General features: G+C 41.6%; 1 protein-coding gene across 2 annotated transcripts in view; it reads right to left on the reverse strand.

Annotated features, from left to right (window-relative positions):
• SLC40A1 (solute carrier family 40 member 1) overlaps positions 1-16,504 on the reverse strand; it is a 69,333-nt gene that overhangs the window by 14,161 nt on the left and 38,668 nt on the right. Inside the window, exons 7-8 of one of the 2 annotated variants that reach the window (XM_075180018.1) lie at positions 13,164-13,817; positions 1,125-4,668 (exon numbers count right to left, since the gene is read on the reverse strand). In XM_075180018.1, coding sequence (XP_075036119.1) covers positions 4,349-4,668; positions 13,164-13,817 — 974 coding nt within the window. In that variant the 3' untranslated portion in view covers positions 1,125-4,348. Of the gene's footprint in view, positions 1-1,124; positions 4,669-13,163; positions 13,818-16,504 lie in introns of those variants that run through there. The other variant, XM_075180019.1, reaches the window with a different exon arrangement.

Here is a 16,504-nt window from a genome sequence, read left to right on the forward strand (position 1 = left end):
ATTAGACATCTGACCTATTTTGATCTCTGTGTCAACATATAAATACCATCCGTATCTCTCTCCTCAAGCATTTTGTGATAAATCACAAGAAATCTCCTCACAAGCTATTTCTCATTGGCAGTCAACAACAGATTAGTGGAACAAATTTCTATTTTTACGGAAGATTGTTTAATTTGGTTGATTGGAAAGCCTGTATAATTCTGAAGAGAAATCATGGGTCAGCGTTTTGATGTACATACTCTGTTTCTGCTTAAAAAGTTTTCACATATGTAATTCCATAAAGCATGATCTATGCTTCTATGTGCTTATCTTAGTTACTGGCCTGGCTATTTCATGACTCTTTCTATGCACAGTCTGCTTGTGACCCTGACATATTACTAGCATTCACACTTCAAACCTGTACTACATGTCCATTTTCCTGGCCTGTCTCTAACTATCTGTTTCCTATCATAATGTCACCTCATAGTGAATCCCATAAACTTTTTGTGTGTACTATAGTGAAGACCAGACATTCATTGAACCCTGCACACCATAGGAACCAGTGCTAACCTCTAGTAACAAGGTGCATCCACTGATAGCATAACAAGTTTTTCACAGGTAACTACACTGTTTATTTGATGAAGTTCTGCCACATCTAGTATACCCAGTCATACCACCTCTTTCCAGATTGTGATACCTGAATGTTGATGGGATTGTGCCATATTTGGTGATTATGGCACTTTTTGGCAAGAAACATGCTTCAATAGAGCATGCTTCTAAAAAGTTGGTCTTTGACAATAGCCATCCCTGTCCTTTTGGAAGTGGTGAAGCATAAAGTGTTGTTCACTTCTAATACTATTGCAAATGTAGTAAAAGTACACCATATTCTGCTAATCCTGTCAGCCATACACATTTACAGGTGACCACTAGTTCCTGAGTCCCTCAGTGTTAAAAGACAAATTAATTTCCAAACTAGTGTCACAGACAGATAAAACAGTAAATAGGGCATTTGCAACCCCTCCCCCACCCTGTAAAAAAATTGCTTTATCATACACCCTACATCCAAGAGTACGCCACCAATTAAAAATGGTAATAAGAACTTGACTTTTTAATATATGGTAACAAAAAGCAGTTCAAAAGACCTATTTGCCAAAAATGTTATATTTATTAAATACTGTAAAAAGAGATGGGATTGTGATATTTTTCTATTACAACATATATGGCACATAGAAAGCTTTTAAAATATGTTAAGAAACATATGTGAAAAATTACCTGTATAAAAGTGCTTACACAATCATCAATGCCGTTACCCCATAAAAAGTAAATACAGAAGGTGATTACTGTAAAGTTACTGATTCGATTTCTATCAATTTCATGTGAATTTCAATCTATTCTCCTTGTTTGAGCCTGGATAGGATTTGAAATTATTATAAAAAAATGTAGATTTTGACCTGTAAAAATGTACACCATCCACACCCACAGTTGTATGTTTGTAAGTAAATACAGCTTTCCCAGAAACATGCCATTACATTTTTTTTCCTATTTAAGACCAGCTTTGTCGAGTATTACTTTAGGTGTTCTACAAGTCTAGTACAGTTTGCTTGAATATCCGTTTACATCAGATTAAGTGAAAAAAATGACAATGAAGATTACCATGAAGTTAGGTCTCATTTACAAAGGATATGGACCATGCATTTAACGGTTAATAATACACCATTATGGAAATGTCTACTATTTTTTTTATTGGCAACCAAATCAATGTGGTTTTACAGGGAACAGTGTTGCCCATTCATTAAAATGTCACACTCGGGGCCATTCTGTCACTTTGCAAACCAGCCATTTCCTGAGCAGAAAACCATGGTATTTAAGTTCCCTTGTGGCAACTGTAATGCAAACACTTTCAACAGAATATTTTCTGTGGTACATGGAACTCACAAATAGAGGCTTTTTGTTAAAAAAGTACAACATATAATTTACCTTTATTAAGGATTATTTACCTCACCATCTTTCATACTCCATCTAACCCACTTTTGCTTCAACCCCTCCTTTCTGATTTTTAGATCCCCTTACACTAACTCATCCCCATGTCCCAACTATTTCTTTGCCCCTTTCCATTTAGATAATTAGCTCTCTTGAACATGGCCCTCTTCCTCCTGTTCCTCATCTTTTCATTATCTATGGCTTCAGCTCACCAGCTACACTTTGCAACTCTCTGCCCCTTGATTCCATTTCTCCATTGTCTTCACACCTCTGTAAGTGGCTCTGGTCATGTAAGTCATGCCCAAGCTCATGGGCACAGGTTTCAGCTTGAACCCCATTGGCCATTTAGGTTATTATTAGCTGTGCTGAGAGTGGTATTGTTATTTGTTAACTGTATTGTCCAGTAATACTATGTATTGTTTTGTTGCCTTTGTTGCTTATCAACTGTACAACATTGCAGACCATTTGTTGCACCCTATAAACGATTATAATAATATTTATTTGGACCACACTTCTTTTTTTTATCTCTGAAAGTGTGCATACCTGTCTGCCGATTGTATTTAGACCAGAAAACATCACTTCATATTCCACTCTCTTTCAACTTTTTCTTTTTTTTCTTTTAAATACTGCTTAGTTTATCACATTTATATTGTACCTTAATTTAGGAAAGTGAGAGGATATTATATGTATCACTTTTGTGTCTTTTTTTACAGTTTATTACATTGGTTAAACTATGCCTAGAAGCGCTCTTTTCAACAAAAGTTCAACAGGAAACTGGAAAATGCATCCCATTAAAATTATTACATGAATAATAATATCAGTCACTTGAGGTGGTGGAAAACTCATTTAAATACTTCTGTTCCACAAAAATAGTTGGGTTTTGCACTTGGCTGCATAAGTGTGGCAACTAATCCAAACTCGACAGCAAACTCCCACAATCCTCCTATTAGGTGGTGCACACTTTTGCACCTCTGCAGACGTGCAGGCCTGCAACTCCGTTTGTTTACACATAAACATTATTATTATTGTTTATTTATAAAGTGGCACAAAAATCTGCAGTGCCAGTGGGAAGTAGAGCATATGAAAGTTGTAGAGGACCAATAGGCAAAATACTGGAAATTCAGGAAGCATAAAACTGTGCATATGACATAATAGACAGGGTACATTACAGTGTTGTAGAACACATGCAGGAGGCAAGAAACAAGGACACACAGGTGGATGAGATGTGAAAGGAGGGTATTTGAACAGACTTGTGACACCACAATAGCATTTGCACTGTGGATTTGAAAATGTTAATATTTAACTTGCTAGAATAATCAAAACAAATTGTCAACAGGTTTTTATCGGTTACAGCACAGTTAAACATTTGCACTTATAATATGTAATATTATGCATACTTGCCAACTCTCCCGGAATGTCCGGGAGACTCCCGCATTTTGGGGGAGTCTCACGGACTCCCGGGAGAGTATGGCAATCTCCCGCATCTGCAGAATTAGGGCCAAAATACCGCGATTCTCCGGGAATCGCTGCATTTGCCCCCCCCCCCCCACTGTACAATGACACATTTGCGTCATTACGTCATGGGGGGCGGCTCCAAAATGAAGCAATTTTGGAACCCCGCCCCCCGCACGCCCACCTCCCCCACGTCAGCTCCCGGAAAGCAATCGCAGAAAGTTGGTAAGTATGACATTATGGTTAATAAATATATTAGAATGTATAAAGTGAGTTCACTTGTTTGTGGAATAATGCAATCTAACATTTTAAATGTAAAAGTATAACTCATGTTACCATACATAATGTTAAGCATTTGAAAGTTGAAGCTTTACTAACAGTCATATTGTTGTTCCTCAAAGATCCAAATAATTTTCTATAATATAATGAACCATCATATATAATATAATGAACCAACCAGCATAAAATAAAACATAATTTTTAAACAACAAAAAACCACATGTTACATGTTGATATTTTTTTTACATTATGAGTTCTTTGGCTTAGTGAATCCGTTTTAATCTACATGATGTGCATTTTGTTTTTTTAAGGCTTGGCAGCGAAAGAACAGGATATACATAAGAACAGAAATGGATTACTGATTGAAAAATAGCAGAGCCCATTCACACAAGCACCTTTACACCATGCATGATGGAACTAAGAGGCACACATAAAGACATTAACAGCACAAAGCAAAACAAAACTTCAATGTAAAGAGGCATTGGAAGACAAACTTACATCTATAATTATTATATATAGACATAACTATGCCTATAACTGTGACCATTGAGGCTTTGTTATAAAATTCCCATTATCTGTCTCACTGAATCTCTTCTGTACTTTACATAGACATTAACACAGCACAAGCTAATCAAAGGTTACTTAACATAATGCCAATTTAAATAACGGAGGCAATTCCATGTTCCTGATCACTGTGCACTGTTTTCTGGTCAGAGGAAGGGCAAGAAAACAGTTTCTTTTGTAGATTTTTGTAAGCGTATCGAAAATACATCATGTGACCCATGGCAACAAAAGACACCGACAGAAGAACAAGCAAACCAAAAGCCTCTGGGTTAGGCCCTAAGATCACCATAATGAAATGCAGAAGGTCAAGCAGATAATTCATGGAATTCTGGACACCATTTATAATGCCTCTTTCAGACTCAATGACATTTTCTTGAAGGAGTTGTGTTACAGTCAGATCAAAGGACCAAAGGCCTGAAAAAAAATGTTTATTTATAATACATTAAAAGATCATTAAACATAGTACACAAATGTGTCAAATATGAAAATGTTTTGTTTAATCTTGTTATTAAGCCAATTACAAGTTGTTGTACTCTTAAGGAGCCAAGCTTCATACAAACAGGAAGTCTGATGCATAGAAAAAAAGGCATATCTGAAATATGAGTAATTCTATTCCAATACTCTAATTCTACTTATGTATTGTATGGGCAGCATAATGTTTAGGTCAACAACACAAAAATGTTTAATTCAATTGACAAAAAATAAAAGCTTCATTGTATAAGCCAGTGGTTCCCAAACTTTTGCAGTTCGCGGCACCCCTAGAGTCTCCATAATTTTTTCAAGGCACCCCTCCAAAATAATTACCGAGCAGTCCTGTTTTAGAAGTAGTTGGGTCAAAAAAATGTAATAAGTATTTAGGTCAGGACAGAAATACTTATTTAGTTGTATACAAAAATGCCCCCTCTGTATCAAGACACTCTGCCCCCTCTGCATCCAGACACTCTGCCCCTTCTGCCCTCTCTCATGCTGCCCTCTCTGCCCTCTCACGCTGCCCCCTCTGCCCTCTCACGCTGCCCCCTCCTCTGCCATGCTGTCCCCCTCCTCTGCCACGCTGTCCCCCTCCTCTGCCCTCTGCCACGCTGTCCCCCCCCCTCTGCCCTCTACCACGCTGTACCCCTCCTCTGCCCTCTGCCATGCTGTCCCCCTCCTCTGCCACGCTGTCTCCCTCCTCTGCCACGCTGTCCCCCTCCTCTGCCCTCTGCCATGCTGTCCCCCTTCTCTGCCAAGCTGTCCCCCTCCTCTGCCACGCTGTCCCCCTCCTTTGCCTCTGTCACGCTGCCCCCCTCCTCTGCCACGCTGTTGCGCTGTCCCCCTCCTCTGCCACAGGGATGCCGCGGGCCAGCCAGGGAAAAAACAACAAAACAAAAACTTACAAATCCGCGGGGCGCTGGGACCCAGCATCCTCCTCTCTCATGTAGCTTGTCAATGTACAAATCCGCGCGGCGCCGGGACCCAGCATCCTCCTCTCTCACGCTGCGTGAGAGAGGAGGATGCTGGGTCCCGGCGCCCGGCGGATTTGTAAGTTTTTGTTTTGTTTTTTCCATGGCTGGCCCGCGGAACCCCTGTTAGCCATGGCGCACAGTTTGGGAACCGCCGGTATAAGCAATGTTTCAATCCTAGACTGCTATCTTTCAATGTATTATGGAAAAATAAGTGCAAAATGTCAGCCAGCAGGCTAATAAAGCAGGCATTGTGCCCTAATAGTATCAAAGTGACATAGAGATGTGGTCGCACACAGGTGGGACTCGTTATCTATTTATTTATGACAAAATTAGTCCAAAGATAGATATGGTGCACTCTCAATAATTTTAAACATAGAGCATATAGAGAGAGAAAAGAGAAAACATAAGAGGCACTCCAGTCCCTTATCAGTAAATTCCATATATGAATAAAACTTGACTTTTATTGTATACATAAAAAAATTCCTTGTTAAGACATCAAGAGAAAATTCCCTTCATTATTAATCTCCTAATAGGATATCAAAATCTCTTGATGTAGTATATACTGATACAACTAATCTCCAAAGTAGTTCTGAAAGATAAAGAGGTGATCTCAATAAGAATCAATAGTGACCCCATTCCCCTTCCATATACGTACGTCGGGGTTTAGTGACGTCATTAGGACGCCACTCACACCCGACAACACAGACAGGCACTGATCTCCTGTCCCAAGTGAACGCTCCAACCGCTCATTAACGGCACGTCTTGTGCGCTACACTGTTATTATACACACCTATATGGAAGGGGAATGGGGGTCACTATAACTTTATAGGCAGTCCAAGGGAATGATAGAAATATATCTATGGACTAAGCACACGCGAGTAGCGCTATTACACGCTCATGCAATACTGAGGCTATGTGACATACCTATGACCCTGTATGTTTGGGAGAAGTCTCCTTTACGTTAAGAGAGTGTGGGACTCATATGAGTAGTGATGATATATTCAAGATAAAGTTATACAGCGCTTTATATATATTTATCAGAGAAATCTATAATATAGGTTTTTAGACTGTGAGATGTGATTCAGTTAAATCTATACTATACAGCAATTGATGCTTATTGAGATCACCTCTTTATCTTTCAGAACTACTTTGGAAATTAGTTGTATCAGTATATACTACATCAAGAGATTTTGATATCGTATTAGGAGATTAATAATGAAGGGAATTTTCTCTTGATGTCTTAACAAGGAATTTTTTTCCCTGTACTGTTGTCGGGTGTTTGTTTTAACACAATACATACACACAATTTACCACTTTTTAATATTTTGCACTTTTAAATGTATACAATAAAAGTCAAGTTTTATTCATATATGGAATTTACTGATAAGGGACTGGAGTGCCTCTTATGTTTTCTCTTTTCTCTCTCTATATGCATTGTGCCCTAATAGCATGATTATTCTTTCACTTAAGTGGATCCTTGAAATATTATTATATACCAAAATGTGAAACAAAAATAACTTGGTCATTGACTGGTGTGAAATGTATTAGCAATATTAACATAAAAAGAATGGGGATCATGTCTGTGTTTGATTACAAATAAACTTTACAAAAATTTGCAAAAATAATTTCCTTTTTTTTTTACTTTCTTAATAAGGGGTTTCCAGATAAGAGGTCACATACCTGTATTCATGTTTAGAAGCATATATATGTGTATCATCATGTGTTTGTGCACTTCTCTATACTTATGCATCCTTCTTTGCCCATTACTGTATATTCAGGTGTTGTACAAAATAAAATTAAAAAAAATGCAAGCATATCTTGTGTATGCTGTGTTTGTGTATGGTGCACAGACTACAAAAACACTGGTGTACTGCTTCCAATTAACTGTGCACCAGCAATATGTGACTTTTCCTGTTGTACTGAACCTATTCCAATCTGAGGTCAGAGGATTTTCGCCTCTTTGTGACTAGATCTTTTTTGTTATTACTTTGGACTACACAAGCGGAAATGTTATATCATATTGGAGCAGCTAAGGTTTTTTATTGATAGCATATTATAAATGTATAAGCCATTGCTATATAAAGTTCATGTAACAGGGCCAGATTCATTAAGAAAAGTTACGCAAAAGTAAGCAAGTAAGGCAAAAACCATGTTGCATTGGAGGGGGAGGTAAATTTAAAATGTGATGGCAGATTTATATTTGGGGTAGGGCATGTACTAGATCAACTATAAATTTCAGTGTACAAATAAACTATCAAGTATTTCTGTGCTACATGAAAAAAAGAAAATTTTTACTCACCGTAAAATCGATTTCTCTTACTCCATTGGGGGACACTGCGAGACATTGGGGTATAGTAGGTGGGACTAGGAGTTTAGGCACTTAGACTTGTTTGATCCACCCGCTCCTCCCCTACTATGCCCCTCCTCTCCTGTAGATACCTCAGTTTTGTATAACCAAGCGTATAAGGAAGGGGAGCCCCATAGGGCAACAAAAATAATAACTATAAACATTTACACAACAGAACTAAATACAGAGCAAGGGAGGGTGCGCAGTGTCCCCCAAAGGAGTAAGGGAAATCGATTTTACAGTGAGTAATAATCTTATTTTCTCTTTCCTACCATTGGGGGACACTGCGAGACATTGGGGACATACCAAAGCTGCCCCTAAGGAAGGGAATGCTCTTGAATGGCTGCACGCAATACTCTGCGCCCAAAAGTCGCATCAGAGGATGCAAAGCACTGCAACCTGTAGAATTTGGAAAATGTGTGGACAGATGACCATGTTGATGCTCTGCATAACTGCTCTGCCGAAGCTCCATGAGGTGCGCCCAAGAAGCGGCAACAGCCCTGGTAGAGTGAGCTTTTAGCGATACTGGGACAGGTGGCGACGCCCAAACATAATCCAGTCTAATAGTTGAAGTGATCCAGCAGGCGAGAGACTGCTTGAAAGTCGGCCAACCCCGATTTTGAGCACCGTAAAGAACATAAAGGTCCTTAGTCATGTGGACAGAAGCTGTGCGGTCGACATATTTCCGAAGAGCACGAACCACATCCAGCAACCGTAACTCATCATCTGAAGAGGAAGAGGTAGAAGAAGGACGGAAAGCCGAGACCACAATCTCTTGATTTAAGTGCAACCTGGAGACTACCTTTGTAACAAAGGCGGGTTTGGTACGAAGTACCACTCTATCCTCGTGGAAAATTAAAAAAGGAGAGGTGCAGAAGAGCGCTGCTAACTCCAACACTCTACGAGCTGAAGAGATAACCAAAAGAAACATTGTCTTCCAAGTGAGATGCCGTAAGTTCACCGAACTCAGAGGCTCAAATGGAGTCTGCGTAAGTGCATTGAGCACTAAATTGAGGTCCCAAGGTGCTACTGAATGAACGAAAGGGGGCTGCACATAAAGCACCCCCTGCAAGAAGGTCTGAACATCCCTGTACGCCGCTAGCTTGCTCTGAGACCTAAACCTAAAGGGACCCAAGACGGAGTCCCTTATCCAGACCGGCCTGCAGAAAGGCCAACAGTCGAGGAAGATTAAACTTGGATGTGTGGAGGCCCTGGGCCTCACCCCAAAGAATGTATGCCTTCCAGACCCGATGATATATGCCTGAGGAGGACAATTTCCTGGCATTGATTAGAGTACCAATAATCTCCCATGAAAAACCCCTGGCCCTGAGAAATAGCAGTTCAACAGCCTCGCCCCCAAAGCTAGACGATCTAAAGAGTGGCAGAGAAGAGGACCCTTGAACTAGAAGGTCTGGTCGCATTGGCAGATGGAAGGGGGGTGCCGCTGCCAGATTCAGGATGTATGAGATCCATGCCCTGTGTGGCCATTAAGGGGCTCTCTTTTTATCTTTTTTAGCACCCGCGCAAGCAGGGGTATTGGCCGGGAATGGTATACTAACCGGAAGTGCCATGAGACTGTCATGTGTCATGTGACTGTCACTGTCTGTGAATAGCACTTGAGGGTCTCGAGACTTTGAGCAGTATAGGGGAACCTGATAGTTTAGTCTGGAGGCCATGAGATCGATCTCCGACCTGCCCCAGCATTCCACCATAAGAGCAAAGATCTGCTTGTTGAGGGAACATTCGCCTGGGTGAACCCTCTGTCTTTTGAGGAAGTCAGCCTCCAAATTTTCCACGGCGGGAATGCACACGGCTATCCTGGGAATATGACGCTCCGCCCATAACATGATCCTGGCCATCTCCCGCATGGCCCCTACACTGCGAGTTCCCCCTTGGTGATTTATATACGCCACGGCTGTGACATTGTCTCACTGAAGATGCAGAGGCTTCCCTGACAAAAACTGTGCCTGCGTCAATGTTCTGTCCACCGCTCTGAGTTCCAGGACGTTGATTGAGAGTGTGGCTTCCTGGTGGAGACCCTGGAATCTCAGGGATTCTACCCAACCCAACAGACTTGCATCTGTCGTACCTAAGGTCCATGAGCTGGCCCTAAGGGACTGAACCTTCTCAAGATTTTGTTTGGGAAAGGCGAGTCGGTTCTGAAAGGCAGATGAACTGCCTGTCTAAATGCTCATGGGAACCTGACCATTTCTGAAGAATCTCCCGTTGAAGAGGGCGAGAGTGGAACTGTCCGAAAGGCACTGCCTCAGATACTGATACCATCGTTCCCAGGAGTTTCATGCAGCTTAGGAGAGAGACCACTCTTCGCACCAGGAGTGCTTTGGTTTTGCGCAAAGTGCAAGGACCTTGTTTTCTGGTAAGTATACTCTCTGGGTCACTGTGTCAAACATGAGTCCCAGAAAGCGTATTCGCTTTGCCGGGATGTTTGATGACTTGGGTAAATTCAGAATCTACACGTGTGCTTTCAAAAACCACATAGTGATTTGGATGTTATGAGATAATAGCAAAGCAGACGGCGCTTTCAAAAGGAGGTCGTCTAGATAGGGAACTATTGTGACTCCCTTCTGGCGCACGATTTACGCCATGATCGCCAAGATCTTGGTGAACACTCAAGGAGCGGTCTCTAGACCGAAAGGTAGGGCCCTGAACTGGAAGTCAGAGTTTCCTACCGCAAAACAGAGAAGACAATGGTGTCCCCTCCATATAGGAACATGCAGATAGGCATCCCTGATGTCTATGGAGCCAGGAACTCTCCCTGCTCCATTCTGGCGATGACAGCCTGAAGGGACTCCATCCGGAACTTTTGAACCTGTTTAGAGACTGCAGATTTAAGATTGGACATAATGACCCATCCAGTTTTGGCACCAGGAAGAGGCTGGAGTAAAACCCCTGTCCTCTTTCCTGCACTGGAACGGAAACAATAACCCCGGCTGCCAGCAACTTCTGGATTTCCTCCTGAAGTGCCTTGTGCCTGAGGGGACAAAGGGGGACTGCTGTAGGTAGGAACCTTCGTAATGGGAACTGGACTAGTAACTCGTAATCTAGGGGTGGGGAAACTTGCCGGACGCCATCGGACGGGGTGTCGCTGCAGCTTCCCTCCCACGCGACTAAAGTTAACTGTGGCTGAATAAGCAGCCCGATTTCTTCAGTTTGGCACTGAAAGCCCTAATGGCAAACAAAGTATGGCCCCAACTGTTCATTTCTTGGGGAGGACTGCCGGCAAAGAGGTGCAAGGTAAGTGAGCCAGACTGCTGCTTACCTTCGCAGGGACCCAGGGTGAATAGAGCCAACCTATTCACGTCTTTTAGGATCGATCACTGTGCTGGAAGGGAAAATAAAAACAAAAACATATACCAACGTGACCTATCTCCTAGGCACTTTAAAAAACCTGAGGTATCTACAAGAGAGGAGGGGCATAGTAGGGAAGGAGCGAGTGGATCAAACAAGTTTAGGGGCTAGATTTACTAACGGGCGGATTGCTCAAACCGCCACTTTCAGCTAGTTTTCCAGCGGTGATTTACTAAAGCCCAAACCGCCGTCAAAACGGTCAGAAATTACATTTTTTCAAAACCACCACTTTACAAACCGGCATCTCGATTTGACAATAATGAACATACAAACAGTTGGATTTACTAAGCTGGGGTTTTCAAAACCGCCGCAAAAACAGCCATCCAAACGGCCAAAATGAAAGAGGTGGTTGCAATAGGCGAGATTGATCAAATTGCATGCTGTTTGAGCTATTTTGCCATTCAGAACATAAGAGAAAGCACCATTAATATTTTAATCATTTGGAAAATCATTATTTATTTCTAAAGGGACAAAATAAATGTAATAGTAATTTATGAGAGAATTTAATATTTTTTTTTAAAGGGACACTATTATAGCATTATATTATGTAGAAAATGTGAAAATATAATATTATTAACTGATTGTTAATGGTGGATATAATTATTTATGTTGCACAATTTGTCATGACATATTGTCCAAATAATATAATAATTAAATAATTTTATCCCCTTAATATAATGAAAATGTTTTATTCCCTCATAAGTTAATATTTAATTAATTTTGCCCCTTAATCAATAAATAATGATTGCCAACATAATTTAAATGTCAATGGTGCTTTCTCTAATGTTCTGAATGGCAAAATAGTTCAAACAGCATATTTAAGCTATCAAGCCATTCTGAGGCAGGTATTAAAACTGTCCTGTCCTGTCTTTTGGATGGCGGTTTTGATAGCGGTTTCATCCAAACCACCGGCGGTTTAGCTTTATCAATCCGCCATACATCTCCAGTCATTTTAAATTGAAGCCTCAAGCCGCCCTATAGTAAATGCGGCGGTTTGAACCACTAAACCGCCGGCGATGGGTGGTAAACATGATTCTTAGTAAATCTAGCATTAAGTGCTTAAACTCCTAGTCCCACCTACTATACCCCAATGTCTTGCAGTGTCCACCAATAGTAGGAAAAGAAACAGACAGTATTTTCCTTATGTGCAAAATAATAAATTAATTTGCACCCCTTGCATTGCAACATGGTTTTGTCCAGAAAACTTAAGCAAGAAAACTTACTCAATGTTTTGCTTATTTTTCCTTAATGAATCAGATCCTATGAGTTTATTTTAATATAATGTAGACATCCACAGAAACTGATGATCATAAATGACCGAATATGTCATATATCATTTACTTGGATCTATACATATTCTGTATAAGTTTTATGAGCATTTCAGAATGATTGATATATTTTTACATTCAGTGACTGTATCTGATTTTTTCCCATTCTTCTTTTGTAAAGGTAAAATTTAAATAAGTTTTGTCCAGAAAACTTAAGTAAGAAAACTTTTTTGCTTAACTTTCCTTAGTGAATCAGACCCAGTGTGTAAAATACACTAACAAAAACTAGAGGTACTGTAAGGAGAGTTCTCTAGGACTAAGACCCAGTGAGTTATCTAGGTTCAATACCTAGTTCTACTTGCTACAGCCTTGTGAGCTGTGAACACCTAAAGTAATGTTACCTGTAGTAATATCAATATTACCAATAGCTTGTTTAAATCTATGTTAATTTACAAAATCACAAATATATTTGATTTCACTTACCAACTCTGGCTGCAATAACTCCAGCAAAGAGCAAACTGATGGAGATCAAGGGTGGTGAAACATCAGGGTTACTGCTTGTTGAGCTGGAGTTGCTCAGAAGGTTTTGCATGTTGGTTGTGAAGAACTTCTCAGGACTGCCGACTGGAGAAATTGTGGGTAAGGGTTCATCCTCAAGGAAGTGAATACCAATATCTTGAAAAGGAGAGATAGTAAGATCCAATGGACTTCCAGGCATAAAGACCGAGACCACACAAAGAACAAGGCTGCTGAGCTGAGCTACTCCCGAGATGAATCCAGTACGAATCAAACCACATTTTCGTCTCAGCCAGGTGAAAGCTACAGTTCCCATAATTCCTGAAATGGCAGATGCACCCATGAGGATGCTGAGAACAGAGCCACTCAAACCTTGTGTGTAGGCATACCCAGTGGTGATGCAGTCAAAGCCAAGGACAGTCATATAGAGAAAAGCAAGACCCATGCCAGCCCAAAACACTGACTGATTGTAGTATGCAACCCACCCATCTCGGAAGGTGCGTAAGGGCTCTGCCATCTTTTCAATGCAGCTGGACTCTTTAGGAGGCTCAACTTGAACTACAGCATTCTCTCCCATAAGATGCACATCTTCAGTGGGTTTTTCAGTGTTTGTATCTATAACTAAACAAATCACACATTCACAATAAGCAGATATGAAGCAAACATAAAATCCAATAGGTATAACTTATTTTGACATGTTGATTTCAGTCTCAATTAAAAATCAAAGAGAAGAGTATTTTGCCTTTTTGTAAATTTATAATGCACAGTATTTTAGATGCATTTAAAATGGGTCAGAGCACATACAGCATTCATTTTTCAAAACTGGGGACACAGATGTACGTAAGCTGAAGTGGGTTGGCTAGAACAACCTGCAGTCGATCAATAATTTTGAAATTTAATAGCAGTTCAGATTTTTCAGCTCTTCTAGCCACAGCTTTTTTATGTGTAGGCCACTTTGAAGTGTAACGGCATAGGTCAATATGCAGACAATATAAGTATCTAAGTACTAACAACAATATGATTTAATTATGTGAAACATCTGTAAAACTAGTGCAGAAATACTGTATTTATATATACACTGATCAGCCACAGTATTAAAACCACCTGCCTAATATTGTGTAGGTCCCACTCATGCTGCCAAAACAGCTTTGACCCTTGAGGTATGGACTCCACAAGACCTCTGAAGGTATATGTGGTATGTGGCACCAAAACGCCAGCAACAGATCCTTTAACTCATGTAAGTTGCGAGGTGGGGCCTCCATGGCTCGGACTTATTTATCTAGCTCATCCCACAGATTGAGATCTGGGGAATTTGGAGGCCAAGTCAACGCCCTGATCTCTTTGTAATGTCATCAAACCATTCCTGAACAATTCTTGCAGTGTGGCAAGGTGCATTATCCTGCTGAAAGAGGCCACTGCCATCAGGGGATACTGTTGCCATGAAGGGGTGTACTAGCTCTGAAAAAATGTTTAGGTAGGTGGTACGGTTGAAAGAAATCGCAACATTAACGCCAGGTCCTGATGTTTTCCACAAGAACATTGCCCAGAGCATCAAGCTGCCTCCACCTTCTTCCTATAGTGCATCCTGGTGCCATCTCTTCCCCAGGTAAACGACGCACATCCACCCATCCTTCCACATGATGTAAAAGAAATAGTGATTCAGCAGACCAGACCACCTTCTTTCATTGCTCCATGGTCCAATTCTGGAGTTCACAAGCCCATTGTCGGCACTTTCGGTGGTGGATAGGGGTAAGCATGAGCACTCTGACCAATTTGCAGCCTCATATGCAGCAAACTGTGATGCACTATGTGTTTTGACACCTTTCTATCATAGTCAGCATTAACTTTTTCAGCAATCTTTGCTTCAGTATGTCAGCAGCTGCGGGCACCGCCGCAACTCTCTTACCCAGTGGTAGTCAGTTTCACGGTACCGATTACTCCGACAGATGACAGCACGACATGAGTAGTCCGACTGAAGAGTAGTCCGACCTGCAAAAAGAAGTACTTACCGGAATGCAGATGTCTTTAGATGACGACTCGCTGTGTTGCCGGCTCCCCCAAATGACGTCATCCTCAAGCGCGACTTGCCTTTAAGGCGGCAATGGATGGAGCCGTCTGTCATTTATGACATGAAAGTACTATTTTCGGGGTTAGGGGTGTTAGGGATATTAGGGTTAATCCTAATGGCCTGCCCCTACTCCGTGTATTACCTCCTGTACCTGAGCGCTACTGTGTGACCATAAACTTGTACTACACTGAGTGTAAGTCCTGGGGGCATCCGAGTACCTGTGAGCATAACCAGTCTCTATGGGAAAGGCGGCTGCTATTGGTGAAGACCTCTTCTGCTAAGTGCTACAAGTTTATGCCGCACTGGTTACCATAACATGATAACCGACCCATGAAGATCGGAGGTAAATTCTATCATGGAGGACAGCGGGTTGAATCTTTACTCGGTCCAGGTCCTGTCTAATCAGATCCAGACCTTGTCACAGGTTGTACAGAGTTTGTCTCATCACTTGTCAGTACAAGAGGAATCCTCCAGGAATTCGCAGGTCGCCTGTTTTTCTGCCCAGCGCGTCTGGTTGCTTAGCAACCAGACACATCACTTCCGGCTACTCAGCATCACAAGATTTTTGCAGACCGTCATTGTAGGTCCACTCCCCTCCTGAAAGTAGGGGACCAAGTATGGCTATCCACCCGGGACCTGAAACTAAAAGTTCCTTCTTTGAAGATGGCTCCACGATTTATTGGCCCTTACACCATCCTGCAAGTAATCAATCCTGTGTGCTTTGAATTGAGACTTCCTCCTTCTCTGAAATGTCATAATACTTTCCATGTCTCATTACTACGACCATTGGTACTCAATAAATTCTTTCGACGTCCCTGTCGTCCGCCACCAATACAAACCTCTTCTGGAACAGAATTCGAGGTCAATCGGATCTTGGCCTCCCGCATTCTTCATGGCAAACAGCAATATCTTGTCCATTGGAAAGGATACGGCCCAGAGGAGAGATCATGGGTGGACAAGCAGGACCTTCACGCTCCTAGAGTTCTTAAGAGATTCCTTCAAACAGGAGGAGGAAGAAGAGGAGGGTATACTGTCAGGCGCCATCCCGTGATCCCTCCAGGACGGCCGCCTGTTCTTCTGGCCAGCGCGTTTGGTTGCTTAGCAACCAGACGCATCACTTCCGGCCACTCGGCCACCCGACCTCTGCAAGACAGCGCACCCTGTTGCTAGGCAAAGGGACGCTATGAGCGATTTCCCCGGCGCTGGGTATGACAGCGCTGCAGCGCTGATTCTGATTGGG

The sequence above is a fragment of the Mixophyes fleayi genome, chromosome 7 (assembly GCF_038048845.1).
Source record: "Mixophyes fleayi isolate aMixFle1 chromosome 7, aMixFle1.hap1, whole genome shotgun sequence".
In the NCBI taxonomy this organism is placed as follows: domain Eukaryota; kingdom Metazoa; phylum Chordata; class Amphibia; order Anura; family Limnodynastidae; genus Mixophyes; species Mixophyes fleayi.